This window comes from Saccoglossus kowalevskii, chromosome 20 (genome assembly GCF_978046115.1).
Source record: "Saccoglossus kowalevskii chromosome 20, keSacKowa6.1, whole genome shotgun sequence".
In the NCBI taxonomy this organism is placed as follows: Eukaryota; Metazoa; Hemichordata; class Enteropneusta; family Harrimaniidae; genus Saccoglossus; species Saccoglossus kowalevskii.
Genome location: NC_140660.1, coordinates 7,657,850 through 7,681,705, shown reverse-complemented (window position 1 = coordinate 7,681,705; position 23,856 = coordinate 7,657,850). Strand labels below are relative to the sequence as shown.

At 41.1% G+C, this 23,856-nt stretch overlaps 1 protein-coding gene across 1 annotated transcript in view; it reads right to left on the bottom strand.

The window, feature by feature from the left end:
• The window catches only part of LOC100369495 (angiotensin-converting enzyme-like), a 34,486-nt gene that overhangs the window by 9,164 nt on the left and 1,466 nt on the right, over positions 1 to 23,856 (bottom strand). Inside the window, exons 3-13 of the mRNA XM_085494732.1 lie at positions 20,885 to 21,108; positions 19,423 to 19,567; positions 19,005 to 19,109; positions 18,216 to 18,344; positions 16,521 to 16,716; positions 10,933 to 11,181; positions 5,055 to 5,210; positions 3,959 to 4,046; positions 2,817 to 2,960; positions 1,521 to 1,712; positions 300 to 397 (exon numbers count right to left, since the gene is read on the bottom strand). Coding sequence (XP_085350858.1) covers positions 300 to 397; positions 1,521 to 1,712; positions 2,817 to 2,960; positions 3,959 to 4,046; positions 5,055 to 5,210; positions 10,933 to 11,181; positions 16,521 to 16,716; positions 18,216 to 18,344; positions 19,005 to 19,109; positions 19,423 to 19,567; positions 20,885 to 21,108 — 1,726 coding nt within the window. The remainder of the gene's footprint in view (positions 1 to 299; positions 398 to 1,520; positions 1,713 to 2,816; positions 2,961 to 3,958; positions 4,047 to 5,054; positions 5,211 to 10,932; positions 11,182 to 16,520; positions 16,717 to 18,215; positions 18,345 to 19,004; positions 19,110 to 19,422; positions 19,568 to 20,884; positions 21,109 to 23,856) is intronic.

Below are 23,856 nucleotides of genomic sequence, written 5' to 3'. Positions count from 1 at the left end.
AGTGAGTGAGTGAGTGTGTGTGTGCGTGAGTGAGTCAGTGAGTGAGTCAGTGAGTGAGTTTGTGAGTGAGTGAGTGAGTGAGTGGGTGAGTGAGTGTGAGTGTGTGTGTGAGTGAGTGAGTGTGTGAGTGAGTGAGTGAGTGAGTGAGTGAGTGAGTGAGTGAGTGAGTGAGTGAGTGAGTGAGTGAGTGAGTGAGTGAGTGAGTGAGTGAGTGAGCGAACGAACGAGCGAATGAACGAACGAACAAACTCACGCACGCATGCACGCACGATTGAATGAATGAACATGGTCTAAATTACCTGATCCACCAGAGCAGGCGTGACATCAATGGAAGTCTTTCCAGGGTAAGGTAGAACCAGATCCAGTATATTACCCCAACTCTGAGCCCACATATTACCTGGAATCAATTGAGATTAAATGACCTGTTTCAAAAGTGTGAGAATTGCTAGTTCAAAGTCAGCGTCACCAATGCTTACATACGCGTCCGACCATCAACTTGTTTTACACTGGCTCTATGGAATAAATTTTATTCTCCAATATCACGTTTATCCTGTGAGAATAGTCACTTCGACCTCAGACCAGTAAAGAATTAAACGGTTCGCGCTTCGATATAACCTTGTAGGTGGTTCCCGTCTCAGGTGTCATGGCGCACCAAGCCACGAGAGGCTGGTAACTAGTAAAGATTACAGCATTCTGATTGAACCATCGCGTTCTCATTCCTTGTCCTATTTCCCTTGGTTACCTGACGTCAGCGCTTACTCTTATAGTCCTTTTATATATAAAGCAAGGGTTTTCTTTAGCTCTCAAAAGTTGCACGAATATAATTGTTTTTGTCTGTTATCACTTTGCACAAAAATAGCGATAAATGTTAGAAGCACCGCAAGTATGAAGTCTTAGCAGGCGAATTGAATGAACAGGGCGTTAATGCAGTAGGGCTCATACCACTAATTGAAATTCCATAGACGACAATGTTAACATATGACGAGAGTGCTATATGAAAATGACGAAGAAAGTTGAAAATATGGCTCACAAATGGGAAATCAACATGCCAGTAATCAACCATATGAAAAAAAACTAACATGTTGGCCAGCTCAATTTGGATTGCACCAAGAGAAATCACTGGAAAAACACCAAGTTTAAAACATCCATTAACACACAGAATAAACCCACAGGTGCACAGCCGTTAAGTAATAAACAAAAGACCACATGTTGGTCTCACCTTTGACCCAGGTGATTACGCCCTCAAACAGGGAGCACCTGAGAAAAATAATATTTAAAAAATTTCATTGGTTCTTGCTAGGCATTTAAATTGATTGATTTAAGCTAATTAGTGGCATGAGACCAGTAGTACAGACACGTTTACGTAGAACGGAACCTGGAATGTTTCCAAATTACGTCACTAAGTCGCGGATCCCGGCCCAGTGGAACAATATGGCGATTACTACTTCGCTGCATCCTACTTTGTATTCGCAAGGGACGCCGGGAACCAGCAAACGATATCACCATAAACTCATACCCACCTAATAAATGTGCAGGTATGGGACGTTTGGGATCAACCAACGACTCCCCATAATGTTCACTAAGTCTTCCCCTGACGTATGCGTGCAGCTGCTCATAAAAGGGCCTAAGTTGTTCCCATAGACGCATAGAGTCGGCTTTCAAGTCATCTACTTCGTACCAAGACCGCCAGTAGGCTCCCATGTCGGGTTGATCTGTGAAATGAAAGACAATTTTTGACAGTGGAGAGAGAATTGTCGTCTTTGATAAATAAAATATGGGAAACCATTCTTAAGTACAAGCACAGTTGTTGTTTTGTACTACGCTCCTTCATCAAACCAAGCCACAGAAGCATTTCGTCGTTAGAGGGCGCTGCGTCTTATAGTGTTGAGTGAAACTATCATTTCTTCAACTTCTGTATGAACGCAGCAAATACATGACCGAGTTACAGCACGTTTACAGCGACCTCGAACCATATTGCGAACGTGGCGTGAATGTGTTAACCACAACAGTTGTCGCTTAGCGCGGAGCTACGTCACTAGACGTTCCACGTTGCTAAGACGTGCTCTGCGCGCGCTGCACTCACACACACACACACACACACACACACACACACACACACACACACACTCACACACTCACTCACTCACTCGCTGAGGAACGCGGAACGCCGAGCGAAGAGCCGATGAAAAATCGAGAAAACAACAGAAACTTTCAAGTAATCCTGAACAATCAAATTTATATGCGTTACACATGCAGGGGTAATCTTGTTACACTGTTCAGGGAAGTCTCAACAACCATCCCAAAGTACCAAGAGAGTTTTCGGCCTTTGTTTTCATTGTAATGGTTGCCATGAGCTGAAAATGCCCGGATGTCCGCTCCCGAGAATATTTTACCCGCATTCTATCTTCGGGGGCGGACATCCGAGCATTTTCACCGCCTGGCAACCCGCGGCGGTGAAAACAAAGGCCCAAAACTCGCAGAAAACGGTACTTTGGGATGATTGTTGAGACTCCTCTGAACAGTGCAACAAGATTAGCCCTACGTGTGTAACATATATAAATTTGATTGTTCGGGATTACTTCAAAGTTGAGTTTGTGTTGTTTTCTCGAATTTTCACCGGCTCGACCAGTGTTCCATAGCAGCGCGCACATAGCCCATAGAAATGCATGGTGCAGTGGTGCGCGTCTTAGCAACGTGAAACATCTGTGATACGTAAAACGGAACCCATATCAAACAGAGCGCGATGTGACGATGGTGGCGCTTTACCTTCGGATATCTGTTCTGTGATTATTGAGGCTACAATTATTTGTCCTTACCATTGACCTTTGCTGCTTTATTCGCCAGAGTCACAAAATTCTCGTACATATCTTTCATTTCAGGTCCAGTTTCTCTACGCCAACCTTCCCATGCCCATTTCAACTCATCATAGTCACGACTGGTTGCCATTAGTCTCGTGAGATCTGAAAAATAGTGAACTTTCTGAGTTGTAACTTCAATAGAACTTCAGACTCAAATGGCCGCCAAGATAGAAAGATAGCTACGAGACTGCTACGAGAATTGTATTCATTTTTTATCAGTTATCGCGTCCACAAATAACTAGCATGGTTATAGCTGGGGAGTCGTCATCTGCGCATGCGTCAGAAGGCCATAACGTATTGTTGTTTACCCACGATTCTTCGCGCTTTTAGCATGTGTTGTTATTGTCGCTTGGGACTCTATACCAGCGCGTGCGCAGGTTACGACCCCTCCAAATTAAAGGGAAGGGTAAACGCGTTGACCTGCGAGAATAGAACAAGCGGGGGAGGGTTAATAACAAGTCTTGGGTCTCTTTAAGTTTGGGAAAAGTATAGAACACGACAAACTTAGAGGTGATGCGAGAGCGTGACCCAAATCAACTCCCCGATGTCCGTCGGTGTCATATTCATCTTCATCTCCTACAATGATTGCTTTAATTTAATTTGAACCGGGATGGTTGTCACCTGCGCACGCGCGGGAATTGAGTCCCAGGCGACGATAAAAACACACACTAAAAACACAAAGGCTCATGGGTAGACGCTTGTTTGTTTACAATGACACGCTATGGCAATCTGACGCATGCGCAGGTGACGAATCTCCCGCTTTAAAGTACCAAGCAAGGTCAACCTAATATTCTCTTAAAAAAATCATTGTCCAATTTCTACCATCTGTTGATACTGACCACTCAGCCCTGTGAAGCCATGGCCACACCTGATTCACGAATTCACCGTTGAATTCACTGCTGAACAATACACCAAACTTTTGTGGAAACGGCGACTTATGGCGAGCGACACTATGACCTGTCTCTCATTGTTACAGAAATTCAATACCTGCAAAGTCGTCGCTGATTGGCTACTGACGCTGTCAATCACTTGGCCCGTGGTTACATATATTACAATACTGACCTTATTCTACAGGTTGATAAGTCGATTAAAGTACTGACCTGGATCCAGGGGTATGCAAATTGATTCACTTTCGCACACTTTCGCTGTTGAGTATATCTGCTCCATATCAGCTAGGATGTTTTCATACTGAGTAAAGAAATAACAATAAAACAAACCAATCCTGCCCAAGACGGCTCCTCGAGCTGACAATTTATTTTTAATCATGGCAGCAAACTATTTTCAATATAAAGATGGGGAAGCGATAGTTTACATGGCGTATGTAGGTTGTCGCGCGCCCTTTTCAGTTGTTACATGAAGTCAACATGGCGGTCAATAATGAGAGAAAATACTTTGCTGCTTTAGCGATAGCTCTCAATTTCCTATTTTGGTGAATTTTTAATGTTGTGATTAGTTAAACATTAACTCAAATAACCCCTGAGAAATACATTTTCAGACGTAGTAGCCACGTTTACACATCGATACTTGAACGAGGCAAGAACGTCGCTTTATCACAATCTACTACTTGTCATTATTATGTGCTCTACTGCAAGAATGGTCGCTCCTACTCTAAGTTATTCACAGCATTCGGTGTCACCGCTTTTCGCTGACTGGAAAAATGCGCTAAATTAAAACCCAGTAAATATGTAAAATTTAGCACATTATCTAACACATTATCTAAATGATAAAACGGTGAATTTAAAACCCACTGAATATGCCTGAAATGGTAAATCAGTGAAATTTAAACCCAGTAAAAATTTGTCATTTTACAGTATGTAAAATTTATCAGGATATAGTAATACTTTTAAATAACAATAAACAACAACAATTCGGGAATTTAGAAGACAAAATGGCGGATATGTCTACGATACGATGACGTACTCGGACAACGATAAACTTGCATGCAAATTTCATCATCAACCTACTGGATTGGTTGATACGTATTCACTCAACAGGCGCGCATGCGCAGTTATGGCGAAATATTCCAGAACTTGCACTTGTAAAGCGCCATGGTCGTCTCGCAACGCGCGTTTAAATTACGTGAAAAACAAACAATCTATTTTACACGAGTTGTATACGTCACATGCGTACTCGACGGGATAAAATACTATAAAGATTAGAATTGATTATTACACGCCTCAGTTATTAGGAACTCACTTCTATCAAATCGTCCCCTTCCAATGCAGACGATCCGATGTAGTAGATCTTCTGAAGCTGCCTCATCACATCCGGGTCAAAATTAGTCCAGTCGAACTTTGACACGTTGGCACGGGCCTCTAAATCAAATGCTGCGGATTTCAGACTTTCTTGAACCTAACAATAGAAATATAATAAATTGTGTTAATGTTATAATGGTTTATGCATGTTCGATTCTGATTTTCGCTCTACAGGGACGTCGTCACCTGCGCACGCGCGAGAATTGAGTTCCAAGCAACGATAACAACTCGCGTTAAACGCAAAGGTTCATGGGTAGACGTGTGTTTGTAAACAACTGCACGCCATGGCTGTCCGGCGCATGTGTAGATGACGACTTCCCCGATTTCACTGCGCGTCTACTTTGCGGGTGAGTGTCGGCTGGTATTTAGTGCAAGAAAAATAGAAGGGATGAAAGATCCAGCGAAAAAAAATACATCCTTTCACTATACAGACCCTTATCTCTAACCATAATTTTCCACCTAGTATTGCTTAATTCAATTATTTACAATTATGTTGTATGTAATTAAATATGAGATTCCTATGGTGGGACTTTTGCAAACTTATTTTACGCCAATGCATATCTATTGTTATTTAATTAATGATTATTACTATTTGTTATTCATAATTCGTCTGGATTTTCTTTATTCGGGATTCGTGAATACCCTAGCTCGCTTTAGTTGCAGTCATGCACCAATCACAAGATTGGTTACAAACCAGAACGGGGTCACGAATCAATTCTGGAAGTCAAACACAAATCACGCGGCTTTCTAGCTTTCAACGAGATTGTGGCGGCCATTTAAATTTTGACCCTATTGTAACATAATCCAGCAAAGATTTGTCGATCGACGCATATTGAAATAATCAGTTTACTGCATAGCAACGGTCCGTTGACTTTACCTGAAAGTGAAGGTATACATACTGGTACATGTATAACTAAATTATTTAGACCAGAAAGATTACGTATTATTGTATCCACGATCGGCTTTGGTGCTTTTTGATGTGGTGAGGAAAGCAATCTCTGGCAGTTTGTCACTTCTGAATGCATATTATGCGTTAACAGCTCTGCGGCTAGACTGACATGTAGGCGTGAGTAACGCCCTCACCGGCCGAACAGCATCAGTTCAGAGCACCGCGAACAGCGCAACCTACTTAGGCTTCTGTGCAGCTTAGCGACTATCTGCTGTTCAAACATTTATATCACAGCTATATATGTCGTAAAGATAAATAATAGCTCTGTAGTTAACCCTGCAGTTAATAAAGTGGCGGCGGCACGGGGGCAGACGGGACGAAAACAATGTTGGAATCAAGCTGAAACCCTTTCTGTCAGAAGAATTTGCCCCTCAAAATGCAGGAAATAGTTTTTCAGAAGGTCTATATTTGAAATTTGTCAAGGGGGAGCATGTCCGGAGCATCTCGCCCCCCATGCAAAATTTGGTGTCGCCGCCTCCTCTGTAATACTTTTGTTATTTGGATTTTAGTTCCTCATTCCTGGGTCTCATAAAACTGGCAAAACTATGTAAACACTTGAAAGGCAGGGTAGTTTTAACACATAAGTTACGTTCACGCTATCACGTTCCGGGACTGATCTCAGTACGCATCGAAATTGTTAACCCTTCGTGTTTGGAAATGAATTGCAGCTGCAGTTGCGTTCACGCTAGATGGGACCTACATCGGACCTACACTCGGCTTGTACCAAAATCATGCCCCGGGCGTAGATTTGTCATTTGACACAAAACATGGCATACGATACACACATTACGATAATGGTAATTAGCTTATTGAAAGCATATATATTTGCTATTATCACTGTGCACATGAATGGCGAAGAATAATTCGAAAAAAGTTTTACGTCCATTGTAGAAATGCAAAAATAAATCGATTGCAGCAGAACATAACTCTGTCCCAGGCGATACACCGTACTAAACGGGGAGCCAGCTGAGGAAAGTGTCGGATACTGTTGACTCACCACAACACTGACTTATTTTGAAATGCTTATACACCAAGTGTTTATATTGTTTATGAGTAAATCAAAAGACTATTTGCAAAATAAAAAAATGAAGACTTTGACATACTTGGAGGAAAAAATCACTAATAATAACCGTCGGATCCCTTCATTTTAAAAGGTTCAAACTTCATCCTATGTACCATATCTATATCATGGGATTCATTCCGTTAAACAACATTTTTGCCTCCCATCCCGTTATATAAGAGGTTATTGCTGATCCGATTTTCAATCCGCGAAATTGTGACGTCATCTTAAAAACATGAAAAAAAAAAAAAGAAAATAAAACCGTTTGGCAATATAACTGATTGAAATGTGGAAAATTATATTGTTCCTGTTTTTCACCAGTAATTTCATACATTCATCGGTGTGTTTGGTATTACAATCTTTCACGCGGACGTAGTCCTCTTTATTTTTTCAACTTCGCGCGCGGAATTTTGTTTCCCGATGTATCTTTTATCGCATTTTAATAAAATGTGTAGAAAGCCAGTGATACAATTTGTTCTATGGTCTTTTCATTTTAAAGCAATTTTATACGTCTAAAATAATTCTTAGCTAAAACAACTACCAATATATTTACCAACGCTTGTGAGATAACCTTATTTGCTGTAGTGACACCATGCTGGAACAGCAGCAATAACTTTATTACAGAAAATTATGTTGTCATTTTAAAAATATATCTAACATAATATAACATCTGAATAAAGAAAACATGGCAATTATTGGCTAGTGTAATTTCCGATCGTTGTATACATCGCCATGACGATCAACAAAGCGCTGTAAACTGAACATAACTGTTATATTGGACAGTTTTCTCCTTCGGATGAGTGAAGTCGCTGTCTGAAGTGGGGGTGGGGTGTCAGAAATACAATAACTCGAGTACTTTAGCGGCGAGTACGCAGAACCTATTAGCAAAGAGGAATCAGCCTCGGCATATGAAAAAGCACATGGCAATATGATTAACGGGCGACACAGTGTCAACCTAGTGAGTCGAGACTGCGAAGCAAGCAGTATGCTTTACGGAGAAGTTGATGTGAGTGCAGTTGACGTTAAATACTCCCGTAAATACATCATTGCATTTTCGAGCGACGATAACAATGCACGCAAAAAACGCAAAAGCTCATGGGTAGACGATTGTTTCTAAACAACGACACGCTGGGGACGTTTACCCCATGCGCAGGTGACGACACCCTCACTTCAACGGGCGTCTGTCTCAGTGCCCTTACATGTGTCAATAAATAGTTTATCTGACCAATTTGTTTGCGTGTGTTTTAGTTGCTAAGAACGTGTTTTATTTTTCCTAATCTGAAATGGTACTTATGCAAACATATTGAGATAAGATTATAATTTATCTGCTCATAAACCTACTTTAAACAACAAACTTATTTACATTTTAATCTTTATGAGATTTTTAAGTATGAGTATTTCTCTATAATGTGCTGTTCTTATTTTTTTTAACATTTAAACATTATTTAACAATAGCGCAATTGTTCAATTGCGCATACCAACCGACACAGGTATTCACCCCGTTGCAGGTAAATCATGGGAAGGGGGTTAGAATATTTACCCACACATTGGCAAATACCTCCCCACAAACGTATGTGTGTGTGTGTGGGGGGGGGGAAGTATCCCGGTACGCGTGTATTATGAAGAGACGCGAATGCCTGCCCACAAACATATAGTATTGGGGGGGGGGTATCTACCCCGACATATGTATGTCATTTGAGAGAGCTTTCTTTCTATACAGATTATAATTTTCCAAATATGGCCTTCCCGAGTGTCTGATCATGATAATGGGCCACCGTATTTGAGTTTATTTTGAATTTAAAGTGTTTATAAAACAACAACGAGCAAAACATACATGCACGACTGTTGCGTACTGTGACTTAATTTTATATATCAATAGAAACATTTTGAATATTCCAGTCTCAACACCGAGCCGCGAAAAACGTTGGCCACAACAGCTCCTCTTGATCGAAGTAGTTGACGTACTTAAGAAGGTGCTTGATTGAAAGTCTTAAATATGTTTTATGCTCGTGTTCACAAAGCAGGTGTTACTTGCGTAGTTAATTTCTATCCGAGTGAATAGTAACAGACCTCAGACGTGAATGGCCGCCGTGACCTTTTTGAAATTTAACAAAATACTAGTACACCTTATCTTACAATTTCGTTCGGGTACATATGGTGAAAATTAGTATGTAGTTATTCTGACGCAAATTATGTTTTTTTTATTTTTTTCCTGAAAAAAGTTCGTACTGTGTGAAGATGCATGTGCAATTTTTTCTGGACTTTTTTCTTATATTCTGCAATATTTCTGGAAATGAACCCTAATTTTGGAGCCAACTCGCAAAATTTGCGGAAATTTTCAGTTTTTACTCAAACTATTTGATTATTTTTGTCCCAATCAAGGAAAGTGCAGACTATAAACGGGACTATTTTGTGAATTTGTGATGAAAAGAGGAAACTCATATTATCCGCGTACACTGAGTGACACATTTGTTCACATATGACCTCGTAACGCGATAAGCAATCTCTTCGTAAATATAATAAAAAAATAACCTCACAAAATTGTACTGAGTAATCATAATACACTCCAATCCGCCTGAAAAGCCACATTCATCACCGCGTCGTGTTTGGTGTAAGTTCCATGTGATACAGGTGCACACTTTTTGTTCACACGAAATATCAATGCACGTTACATAACTACCGCGACATTCTATTGGTGGACGATAATAACATAAGACGACAAAACTTAATTGAACTTCAATTTTACGGTCGTTAAAATAATTGTTCTATGGAAAACGCACCTATTGCATGATTGGACAAAATTGGCAATGCATGGCCGACAAACAGCCACACGGACGGCCCAGGATGCGAATAAAACCTTATATGGAAAGGAACAAATAAGATGGATCACCGGTTTAGTGGGAGTCGGTCTATATGACAGATATCACGTGCAGGCCGCGTTACTTGAATATGTTTTAAAGAGCGATGGTCGTCGTGCCGCGTCTTGTTCGATATGGGACTCATAGCGACGTATATAACGCGTGTAAAATACATTGTTTGTTTTCATGAAATTCGAGCACGCGCTGCACGACGACCGCCTCCCTTTAAACGAGGGAATATTACAGTTTAGTTGAATTTTCATAAATGCCGAAACGTAATCCTGTGTTGTATATGAAGATACTACCTGGCGCCCACTTGCTGTGGTCATAACCTTCGACACAGACGTCATAATAATAGGTTATCAACTTATTATTATTCTACGGGTATACAAGTGTGTACACACGGATAATTCGTCACCGATTAGAGGGGGATTTTTCTACGTATAAGTTAGACCAAATTGGATAGTTTTTGTTAGTCAATGTATATGGAAAAGGGCTACAATTTCAAAATTCTCTATGAAAAAAAATGGGCCAATTGCTGAAAGTAACAGTCCCAAAATATATGTAAATGCGTTGTACACCTATTCGCTACTTCTGACGGCCGGGAAAAGCAACTCATTTGATGTTTCAAAAAGCACCAAGTTTGTGAATAAATTTTTACAATTTTAGAAATGGATTATTGAAGGCGGGTATCCCTCTCTTGCCTCAGTGGCAACCACCAGCGGTGAACTTGAAAACAACGGTCGGTTATAGAAGCTCAGTTGCTTGAGATTCTCCTAAACAGTGTAACAAGTTCACCTCTACATGTGCAACATATATAAATTTGGTTGCTCAAGATCGTCTCTTATAGTTGATCAGTTTGTGCTGTTTTTTCGACTTCAGTTGTTTTCACCGGCGCGACATAGAACGCTCTGTGAGGTAGGTTCCCGAGAATAAATTTTAGTTCACTTACGAATATATCCTTGTTCACATCTGTCAAGTTCGTGGCGTAGTTCCAGGACGTAGTAACATACTTGAAATACGTTTCTTGCGCAAGGGTATTGTACATATCAAGATATGCTCTGGCTTCGTCTTCATCTGTTATCAACTCGTCTTCAGCGGAGATTAGCGCGGACATTGAGAGACATGCCAAGACAATGGCAGCAGCATTCATCACGGCGTACATAGCGGCGGTAGAGTGGTGTTTGCAAGGGCTGTGGGTCTACCGGGCACTGGAGAGAAGGCGAGATTGTCGATCGAATACAGCTATAAATCATATCTACACGTATAACTGAATACGGAATGATTCGCCAAATGTGCGTTCTCTGCTAACACTAGTTATATGGCCCAGTTAAGAGCATACACTTATGTTTACTCCCAAGTCACTGTTTCCTTGACCTACTTTTCACTCGATTATGTTCTCCAAAATATCTTTCTGCGCCAGAAATTTCACTTCAGCAGTTCTAACTATTTTCACCTCGCGTGCCACTTGTCCCGCTGGTCATGATATGATCTAAGCATGCATTTCATGATACGTATCACTACGCTAAATATTTGACTACTGATGTCATACTAGTCTACTGACGCGAACCTCCGAGATTGTATTTCAGAAATCCGTCTGCGGGGTAGCCATGCTTCTCGCGCGTGCAGGACATCTGATACTACGCGTCCTTCGTAATCTGGCGAATAGGTGACGTTTAACTTTCGCTGATTTAACGAACAAACACACTTTTTATTTGCATATAATTATATATCATACCCCCGACGTCTCAGTTTTGAATTCACTGTTCTGATTGATTTAAATGACATTCGCGAACGTCGCCACGTTGGCAGTTGCTTGTGGATACCGTTTTCATTTGGCGAAAGAAAATTTTACTATGAGTCAAAGGGGATGGCAGCGAACATTTCTCTGTTGTCAAGTGTCACGGAGTGACTTTCCCTGAACTTTATCTTTGCTATAAGCCATGAAAATCACGAAGTGGCGCGAATTTCTAGCAGTGAAAATCAATGCAGATTACAATATCTGCGTTTAAAATGCCATAGTCGTCACCTAGCATGCGTTCGAATCTCGTGCAAATAAACGACGTGTTGAAACACGACTAGGCACAGTTACCACCGCCCCGTTAAACCAACAACAACGGGAGAGACGTGTTTACGGCATAACACAATAGTAATAAATTACCGCTTTCCTGAGTATACCCCTGTGTATTACACAGAAACTATCCAGATATAAATTCGCTGGCGGATGGTTTATTGCTTAAAGGACCGCGGTGGTCGTCTTCGGCGCGTGTTCGAGAGAAGCTGAATTGTTCGAGTTACAGACACGGACGGAGTTACAAAAATGACGCCTATATATTCTTGAAACCACGCCCGTTTTGAGGAACCACGTCCAAATTGTAACTCGGTGTTCAATTAACTAACAGTATGTGACAATTTCTGCTTGCAACTTTTCCAAATGAGATTTAGATCATAACAGGATCTTTATGCCTATAAACGTCCATTTGCGTTTAGTGCTAAGCTCCTTTTGCCGAGGACAACAACAAATATTTCGTTGGTGTTTATAAGCTCTCATGTGATTAGTCAATCCTTAAATAGCTCTTCCAATACTGTGATTTACTCCCTGTTAATTTTGGGTCATGCAGACAAAAGTTTTACTCTGTGGTTACGTGCAAAGGTCTGTAGGAGAATTATGATGGGCAGTGAAAAACTTTCAGTCATTCGTTAAACACAGCTAATTAAGATGTTTCGATTACAGTGAAAGGTTTTCTATACAGGTCATTGAACGCCGGGATCGAGCGTACACAATTTACTGTGGTGCCAGGAGATGGTAGGATAGAAAGTTTTTTTTCAGTTCCGCAGATTATTTAAATGGTTTAATATGATCTAATTTTGCCTATCATGATGAGTTAGCAGAACTTTTTTTTGAGCGTCCAGATTAGTAACTCCATGGTAATGTCATGAATTTGTTTTTGCGTATCCGTTAACCGACTTAATTAGTTGATTATTAGCGAATTGCTGTGTTATGTCTGTCATCGTGTAGGCCTATTTGAAGTTTTGGACGGAACTTGGCTCAGTGATTTGGAACTAATTACGAGATATCCGTCGCGATTCTGACAGTTGGTATTCCATAGTTATTAATGTAGTGAACGATTAATCAAAAGATATGACGTATTCAGTACTTAGTGTGATTGGCTTTATGATTGAAGGTTACGCCCTAGAGTCTTTTTACTGCATTGTAATTGGTCAGAGTTTTGAAAATGAATAAAGAGAGTTTGAGTTGGTCTTGGCGAATACTCCACGACAGACGGAGTCCTGGAGAGACTTGGGGCGAGCCTTGACGCAGTCTAAGAGAGTCTTGGGTCAGCCTTGCGAGAGCCTTGGGGACTTTTCCCCAGGGCGCTGTGTCTTATAGAGTGCTCCAAAAGATCGACTAAGACGAGAGCTGAAACGTATTTCGGTGTGTGTCTTATTTGACTGTAAAGTATAAGTGACTTTCCCGATCCTGTACCTCAAGGGAACGAGATAGAGAGACGAGACGAATTTCCCCCTGATAGTAACTCGAACTTTAATTCACAGCTAACCAAACTTAGAGTTACGGCAACATAGATTGTTTGTTTTGTTTAACGTTGCATGTTGCCCGTTACTCGAAGTTCGGTTAGCGGCCCTGGTAATTAATATTCGAGCGTTAAAGCGGGGGAGTCGTCACATGCGCATGCGTCAGATGGCCATAGCGTGTCATTGTTTACAAACAAGCGTCTACCCTTGTGCCTTTGCGTTTTTGTTGGTGTTGTTATCGTCGCTTTGGGCCTCAATTCCAGCGTGTGCGCAGGTGACGACCCTCCCGCTTTAAACAAAACCAGACATCCATGTTACTATATCATCACGAAATCGAATGTTTCTAACAATCTAAAATCTAAGAAAAAAACTTTCGGTATATATTTTTTAGGAAAAAAGTAAAAAAAGAGTGGTTGCTTACGCCACGTGTTACATACGTAATGTGGTTTTTTTTTTGTCGGAAGGAAAGTTCTCAAATTGATGGCTGGCGTGCCGAGCCTGATGTATGCTCGGAAGAGCATCCAATATATTTGTAGGACAAAGTGTATCAAACACTTCATTATTTCAAATGAGGCATAATTATGGAATGAGATTCTGTTCTATATTCATGCACATCAAGGTTTAGCCATGGCCCTAATGAATTGGGTGTGATTAAGCTACGTGACCGTGGTCGAAATAATTATGTGTCGCAAGTCTGTGTGTAACCAAGGTATAAATCATTAGTTGAAATGTTTCACAGCTATGACCGTGGTCGGTATCCTCGGAGCGGAGCTACGTCACAGACGTTCTACGTTGCTAAGACGAGCACCTCTGTACCACGTATTTCTATGGGCTTTGTGCGCGCTGCTGTGGAACGCCGGTGGAGCCGGTGAAAACTCGAGAAAACAACACAAACTCAACTTTGAAGTAATCCTGAACAACCAAATTCATATATGTTACACACGTAGGGCTAATCTTGTTACACTGTTCAGGGAACTCTCAACAACAATTGCAAAGTACCGTTTTCTGCGAGTTTTTGGTCTTTGTTTACACCGCGAGGGTTGTCAGGCGGTAGAAAATGCCCGGATGTCAGCCCCCGAGGATACCATCTAGCCAGATTGACCATGGCCTTGATTGGCTAAACATTGATGTACATGAATATACAACAGACTTACATAATTACACCGCATTTGAAATACTGAAATGTTATCAATAAAGATATGTATTACCGTCCTCCTGGCGCAACAACGGCATTCCATCTTTGTAAATATTTATACATTTTCAATTCGAACTGAAACGAGAGGTTTCTATTGGTCTGCACAAACCCATGTTGCTGATCACAGAAAAAAAAAATTGCCGAACTAATCTGTCTCTAATAAAACAAATCCATAGTTTTACCAATTACTGAGGTAATGCATTATTGGTCTGTATAGGTCTACAGTTTTACCAGCAGTGTTTTCTTTATATCTTTAGATGTGATATATTCAGCACACCTTCATCAACGTCGTGCTGTAGAAAACTCGGCTATGTTGTATTGCAGGGTCACTCATTAGACAACCTGTCTTTGTTTTTGGCGGTACATATATTATAACATATAGTGACCAACCACGGATGTTGTGATGTGTTGATACATGTTACTAGTGTGTGGGATAAATACAGACGTGTTTTCATAATTTATTGACATTATTTATTTATAGTTATGTCCTACATGCGACTTTATTTATATTTTTGCAATTAACGTAAATTTTCTTCGCTTTCAACAGCATGGGGGTTTGTTGGTGAGCACACATCTGAAAAAAAATCAAATCAATTATTTAGGTTGTCAGCATTTCTCAGAATATTACAGTGGTTCGCAGAATAGAATTGCTCTTCTCAAATTAAAGTCGCGTGTCTCAGAATGGCGTCGCGCTTTTCAGAATCGAGTCGCGTTTCTCAGAATGTCGTCGTGCTTTTCAGAATCGAGTCGAGTTTCCCAGAATGTCATCGCGCTTTTCTGAATCGAGTCGCGTTTCCCAGAATGTCGTCGCGCTTCTCAGAATCGAGTCGCGTTTCTCAGAATGTTGTCGTTCTTTTCAGAATCGAGTCAAGTTTCCCAGAATGTCGTCGCGCTTTTCAGAATCGAGTCGCGTTTCTCGGAATGTCGTCGTGCTTTTCAGAATCGGGTCGAGTTTCCCAGAATGTCGTCGCGCTTTTCAGAATCGAGTCGTGTTTCTCAGAATGACGTCGCGCTTTTCAGAATCAAGTCGCGTTTCTCAGAATGGCGTCGCGCTTTTCAGAATCGAGTCTCGTTTCTCAGAATGTCGTCGTGCTTTTCAGAATCGAGTCTCGTTTCTCAGAATGTCGTCGTGCTTTTCAGAATCGGGTCGAGTTTCTCAGAATGTCGTCCTGCTTTTCAGAATCGGATCGAGTTTCTCAGAATGTCGTCGTGGTTTTCAGAATCGGGTCGCATTTCTCAGAATGTCGTCGTGCTTTTCAGAATCGGGTCGAGTTTCTCAGAATGTCGTCGTGCTTTTAAGAATCTGATCGAGTTTCCCAGAATGTCGTCGCGCTTTTCAGAATCGAGTCGCGTTTCTCAGAATGTCGTCGTGCTTTTCGGAATCGGATCGAGTTTCCCAGAATGGCGTCGCGCTTTTCAGAATCGGGTCGCGGTTTTTAGAAGAGCGCCGAGCAATTCGAGTTATGAATATCGATGACTACACCCATATGACTGTTAACTAAACTTCAAGTACGGGAAACATAAAACGTTAAACAAAATAAAAAAAAACTCTATGTCGGTTCGGTTAAAAAAAATTGGACGTTCAACAAAAACAAAAATGTGTGTTGCCCGTAACTCGAAGTTCTGTTAACTGTTAATTGATCATCGAGTTACAATTTGTTTTGTTTTGTTTTTTTACCAGTTAAAAAAGAAAAGATTTTGCAATGAAAATGAACTGAAACAGATGATATGTGTGTGTTTGGTTGAGTAAATATGACCGTAGCATAATTTTTGAGTGGCGAGCGAGTTTTATCCTGCGTATTTTCACCTTATTGTGGTGGCGTCTCCGGTGGCTTCCAGTTAATATCCCAGCCAATGAACTCGTCGTTCTTAGTGTTCTCGGCAGTCAGATAAGTTATCAAAGGTTTGAAGAATTCCTGTAACGGGAGCGTACTCATGTCACGTGATCCGGTCATTGCTTCTAGGACGTCCTGCCAAGGTATACTGGAACCAGGCCTCATCATTTCCCTGAAAAAGATCAGCGTACTTAGAATTACTCTGCACCTTCGTGTTTGATACGCACAACTAAGCGTACATTGGAAACATGCAGATCTTATGCGCACCGCGCAACGACTATATCGCGCTAAAGGACGACTAATGCGTGCTGCGTAACGTCTGTGGCGTCCTGCCTGACGACTGCGGCGCGCTACAAGGCTACTGTTGCGTGTTGCGTGACGACTGTGGGGAATTTTCTCTATTTATATATGATTATAATTGTATTAGACTCTTTTCATGTCCGTCAGTCTAAATTATCACAAATTGTGTAAATTTAAACTGGGTAGATGATAAAACAAAGTGATAATAATTTTGAATACTATTGTGTGATTTGGATTAATTTTTTGTTAGCACATTGTGATTATTTGACCGCACATTTGCAGACTCAACGATAGACAACAACACGAACATGTACGCTAGCTACTAATACATATTCACGCAATCACACACATATCTGGCTACATCGTGTTGTCAACAAGACGCATGTCGTTAGGCACACACACACACACACACACACACACACACCCACACACACACACACACACACACACACACACACACACACACACACACACACGCACACACACACACACGCACACACACACACGCACGCACACACACACACGCGCTCATCTCTTTAGCTACCTTATAATATCAAAAAGCGATAACATGCAAACCATGGATTAAAATCAGTCGTATAGTGAGGTAATATCACACCTATTATGCGATTTTTTACAGCATTTAACAGGAACAAATGCAGGATGTTTAGTTAGAAGGGGCGCATTTTTACATCATCGTCATTGTCGCACTGCATATACATGTATAGGTAACTACGGTTTTAGAAAGGGCGCTACTTCACTGATAAACATGAGTTTTCAGCTGAGAACATGCAAATTATACTATTGTTTGAGACTGCACATCGGATATCTAAAACACTTATGCACCAAAATGCACTATACATCGAAACACGAGCAGCGTTGAACCATTATAGTTCTAAATTTCCTTTATGTGACGTGGTCAAAAAATACGCCCTAGTTTCTGATGTGTGATATGATAAATGGCAAGTGTTTTTGTGAAATACCCGAGCATTGTATCCGACCTAATATTGAAATCAGCAAATACGACTATCGTTCTTGTGACTCAAAAGATCTATGGTATGTTTAAATTTATTCTAGAAATTTACACGTGTGTCAGTAAGTAGTTCAATTCTGGAGAGAGGCCGGAGAATACAACTTCCCAATAAATTGCGCCCTCTAGTAAAAACGCTTGTTACTTCAACATGACGTAGATGGCATGGTTCAGTTATAGCTCGTCATACAGAACATATTATGTCTTCAAAATTACAAATTTTATTGACAGGCAACTACAGGTCAAATCAATATCTATGATAAGAACGTCATTCTGATCACCCATTACGTTACAGAATCGTTTTGTCGCTAGAGGGCGCCAAAACGAATTTAAAATGTACTCACGCGAGAAGATCACCAGCTTCGTGAGACTCGTACACGTCGCAATGGTGCAGTGGTTTAGCAGGGTACTCGCCAGCAGCCTCGCATATGGCTTCGTGGAACTGAAATTGCAAAATGTGACTCACGAAGTACCTACAGTTGAAAAACATACATACTTAATAATTAGACGACACGATAAGACGACACTTATGACTCGTTTGCGACTTTTTCGCGAGATTCCCGAGTCCATTGAGTTGTCCACGCGACTATCACGCGCCAAGACGACCTGGCGAGAATAGCATTCATAGCTCTTTGTGGTTTTGTTCGCTTATGTGATACAAGTAGACCACTTTTCCGGGAGTCAAAGATACCGCGTTTTAGTTGTATGCGCGCCCGCCAAAACATGCACGCGTGATATTGTGCTTCAGAATGTACCAATCGACGCCACAAAAATATAATTCCCTTCTATCGAATATCACTGAGCAAACTGACATGTTTGTATTTTCCGCCATAACAAAGCAGGCGTATTCTGCACCCCAGTCTTGCTACTTTCGGGAAAGTGGTCCGTAGAAAGTGAAATCTTGCAGCAAGTTACATCCAACATACTGTGTCTGAGAAGGAGGTTTTAGTTTTCGGCGTTCGAAACTCTTACTAATTTTTAGTTTAGTTCGCCGTCGACTCTTTTCATTGGTTGCGTTTAGTTGCTTGTGCACGATTAGTAAACACTTCATAAAACATACCACAACACAACACGACATGGCATGACGCAATAAATACTAGTAGTAACCAAAATTCGTAAACAACGACACTAACCTGATGTAGGGAACGTCGGCCGGAACGTGGTATTTTGCGCCAGCATCAAAATCACCCGCCAAATCGGAACGTTTGACTGGCTCCACCACACCCTGAATACCAGTTCTGAAACAACCGGGCACATGACGTATTTGTTAAATAACAACTTCATGATGATGACGTCAGTCAAGACAATTCCGCGAAAAATTAAAAGTTGAATAAATCAAAGACGCAATGGGCGCCGAAATCCCGCTGAGAGCGAGAGAGCGACGAGACTTGTTTTGCACCTTGAATGGTGTTCCTTTTTTCAGTCATCGCGTCTTCTATTTGTCTGGTATATGTTCATTCTCCTTCCCAGAGTTCCTTGCGGTTAGATCACCGAAAGTATCTCTGCCACCACACACCGCCATTTTACTTTTACTACGCCTATTTGTCTCACCTCATATGCCACCACCTTTCATTATAGTTGTATTCAGTAATGGTGCCGTCAAAGATTTCCCATCTCCAGAGGTCAATGAGTAAACCGAAAGGCAGGAAAGCTACTTTCTGCAAAGCCATCGACATCAGGTAATTCAGATCCGACTCTAGAGAAATGAAATGAGGACATGGTTTGTTATTTTCCGTCCCAAAGTTAGGAGCAAATATACACACTAAACACATTCAACAATCTTAACGCGAACATGAAAGGGAGTGTTCCACATTCCCTGTAATATAGCGTCCAATATTCGAAATATGATGGTTAATTAACCCATGCTAAGGGAGATGCTACTAGTATTTCGTTTTGTGTGCATTTCAATCATGATTGAGAGAAATTAGCGAAATATGGGAGTGGTAGTAACGGAAAGCATGTGTAGAGTGGGCTTTTTTTCGAGACACGACCAAGGGGACCCGTTTATCTGTGCAACAGTCAAAGTCATCATCTTTGTTCATATGAGACTCGTGTCCCGCACATGCTTGGCGCGACGACCACCACCCTAGAATTTTGTTTGGAAGTCTTCAAAAAATAATACGTTATTCCTACCCCGAAAAATGATTCGCAAAGAAAATTGAGCCATACATTCGTGCCTTTGAAAACCACTTTAATTACAAGTTTGAAAACTTCAATGACTGGATTTCACCTGATTTGTACCTTGGATGTATTGTTAACATCGTTGGTTCACTTGGCTCAGTAAGGAAACGCGGTGTCTAACAGGCTTGCATCCGAATGTGCCAGATTAGATTTTTAGGAGATTTAATTAAAATATGTACCAGGCCAAATACAATGTCCAAGGAGGCTCGGGTGCATTTGATTGTCACTCGCTTGAACACTTCCTTGTTGCATCTCTTGTTATCGCCTTTATTTATTATTCAAACATTATATTAAAGCGGAGGAGTCGTCACCTACGCATGCGCCAGGTGGCCATAGCGTGTCATTGTTTACAAACAAGCGTCTACCCATGAGCCTTTGCGTTCATAGCGTGTGTTATCGTCGCTTGGGATTCAATTCTCGCGCATGCGCAGGTGACAACCCTTCCGCATTAATATGTAGTTACTTGTTGTTCCAAATATGCAAATTATTGTGATGTGACAGACTCCAATATGTCACTTGCCAGCATCATTTGCTGGTTAATTCTTTAAGACTGGTTGTTCTGAAGCCTTACTAAGCCGAGAAAACTAACTACTCCTAAAGGTTCTTGCCATTTGTAACAGAAGAAACTAGACCGAGAACATGTTACAGTGGACGGGAAACTTTCAATTGGATGCTTGTGATGTACTACTATACGGAGGAACTCTGACGTCATAGTCACAGCCTTCCCGTTACCTATTTTCAACAACGTGACTTGATGGCTGAATAATTCTACCGCATAGTAAAAACAATATCACACAACAATTCCTCAATATTGATGAAGCGACCGACCTACCCTGATCTTGGACAAGTTCCGGTAGTAAACCAACCTCGTAGAGATGTTCCGGTGTCTGGACAGACAGAGATATGGTGTCACCGAGCGCCTCGTGGAAGCCATTGTTGGCGCCATCGCGGTATTCAACGGGCTGTGGTGCGTATTGGTAGTAATACTGAGTGTGTCCCATCTCGTGATGAATGGTGATCAAATCCTCGTGATTTACACGTGTACACATCTTGATTCTGTCAAATATGCCGGGAAAAATTAGACCTAGCGACCGATGACGTGACGTCATTTAATGCGGTAAGGTGCCAAGATGAACTCGGTCAAATATGGTGAATACAATGCGCATGCGCATACAATGGTCTAATTAGTGTGGACAACCTCGTTTTGAAAAACACTAGCGCGCGCATTGCATAAATAAATACGATTCGCGGCGCTAAACTTCTTAGGTTGTGGTTCGTTTTAGATTTTATTATCGACGAATCGTATGCGCAGATGAGATGGGACACACTACTACCAAGTGACGTACCATTATACTTCCGTACCTTTATGGTAACCATCTGAATAGGTTGTGCACTCTCAGCCCCGTGACCAGACTCAAATTTTAGAAACGACGCCCACATTTGCGAAAGGACCCCAAATTATAAGTCGATATTCCACTAGGAGTTGACCAAACATCAAGTCAGGGCAACATAGATTGTTTTTTGTTGTCTAACGTTAACATTTAGCAACTCAAAATTTTCACCAAAATTTCAACCAAATATCCTCGGGGGCGGAGCTACGTCACAGACGTTCCACGTTGCTAAGACGCGCACCACTGTACCATGCATTTCTATGGGCTCTGTGCGCGCTGCTGTGGAACGCCGGTCGAGCCGGTGAAAATTCGAGAAAACGACACAAACTCAACTTTGAAGTAATCCATAACAATCAAATTTATATATGTTACACACGTAGGGCTAATCTTGTTGCACTGTTCAGAGGAGTCTCAACAATCACCCCAAAGTACCGTTTTCTGTGAGTTTTGGGCCTTTGTTTTCACCGCCGTGGGTTGCCAGGCGGTGAAAATGCCCGGATGTCCGCCCCCGAGGATTGAGTTATTGGCGACCTATGGTAGATTTTTTAATCTCTTTGTGACCACCCGGTATGATTGTCTGTTTCAACCTTTGATCTTAGTCATTTGTGAAAGCTTAAACTAAAAAAAATCTAGATTGCCTGTAACTGTTTTCTCTAATCTGTTAGTTGAATATCAAATTGTAATATTGTGTGGTTTCGCAGAAGAGGGTGTGGTTCCTAAAACTACGCAAAGGGTTGCAATAACATTGTAACTAGAAATAACTGGATTTCTATTAAAATGCATGCTGTATCCTTGGCAACAAGCTCACCTTGATCTTGGACAAGTTCCGGTAATAAACCGACTTCGTAGAGATGTTCCGGTGTCTGGACAGACAGAGATATGGTGTCACCGAGCGCCTCGTGGAAGCCATTGTTGGCGCCATCGCGGTATTCAACGGGCTGTGGTGCGTATTGGTAGAAGTACTGAGTGTGCCCCATCTCGTGATGAATGGTGATCAAATCCTCGTGATTTACACGTGTACACATCTTGATTCTGTCAAATATGACAGACGAGTTTAGATGCATGAATGCACAACTACAGCCGAGGACAGAATAACGTGTATATGCGTGTACGCTGAAATTCCGGATACGCGTTTCGAATGACGTCACTAGGCAATACGTTACGACGACGTTCGATTGGGAGGAACAAATGAGTGCACGAAAACTAATATAGTGGCATTTCAATGTATTCTCAAGGACATCGCGCGTTCCAGGGAATACACTTCTCCAAGATATAAAACAAATCACCGAAAATCAGAGAAACGTAAGGCAGTTTGGGTTTACCCAAGCGTTTTTCTAATTTCATGCGCGCAATTTGAATTATTGTACAATGTGTAGACAACGCGCGCGTGCGTGGCAATCGTTTCAATAGTCGGAACAACCATGCGATTCTGTCCTCGAGTGTAACGTGCTAAATGGTTTTTGCAGATGACACGTGGTACAGGATGATGGTACAATGTGGTTTACACTATGGAATTGTAAAGGTAATGTACATTTAATAATATCCGAGGTCTATAAACATGAACTTGAATATACAGTGAAAGTCATGAATCTAAGAATGTTTTAAACCTTTTATAAATATATATTTGTAAAAATCAAAATGACTGGTAGAATTCAAATTGACCAATCCAGAAACGATATGACGACATCATCGGGAGTTCTATTTAATATTAATGAGTTAGTTCAACATCACCAATTAGCAAGTTATACATTTTGAATAAGTGCGCAGTCGCAGTTGCTACGTCACTTGCAGGTTTGCGCGCGCATTATGGACGCGGACTATGTGAAGCTCTCGGGCCAAATTGGAAGCTGATGATCGGTAATTACAAATTGTTTAAAAATATTTTTATAAACCAAATACTGCTTTCACAGTGCTGAACGGTTTTAGTGTTTTGATGACATCCAGTATTTGAAACAGCCCAAAGAAGGGTCATAGGTTACAATGATGACGCATAGTCGGGTGCGTATAACGATGTTCAAACCACTCAAGTCATTGGGAAAACGACAAAGAATGTGATGTCGTCCGAACCACCCAAGTCATTAAGAAAACGAAAAATGATGTGATGACGTCATCTTCAGGAAGTAAGGCTATAAGAAAGGCATAGTTACAGACGTCTGGCGTGGCGACGTTAATAACACCGTGAGTTTTTTAAACATGTATGTTTTAACAGTAAATATACAACAAATCATCTTGAACATATAGGAAGCAAGTGTACAGATAAGGGATTGACCATTGACAATTTTGAGTGTGTATGATGGAAAAAAAATAATGCAGGGAACAATAACAAAATACTGTATGCCTAAATCTTGGTGAAAAAAACATTCTACGAAGTGTAAAAATAACTTATACTAGCATTATGGGGAAATAGCATAAC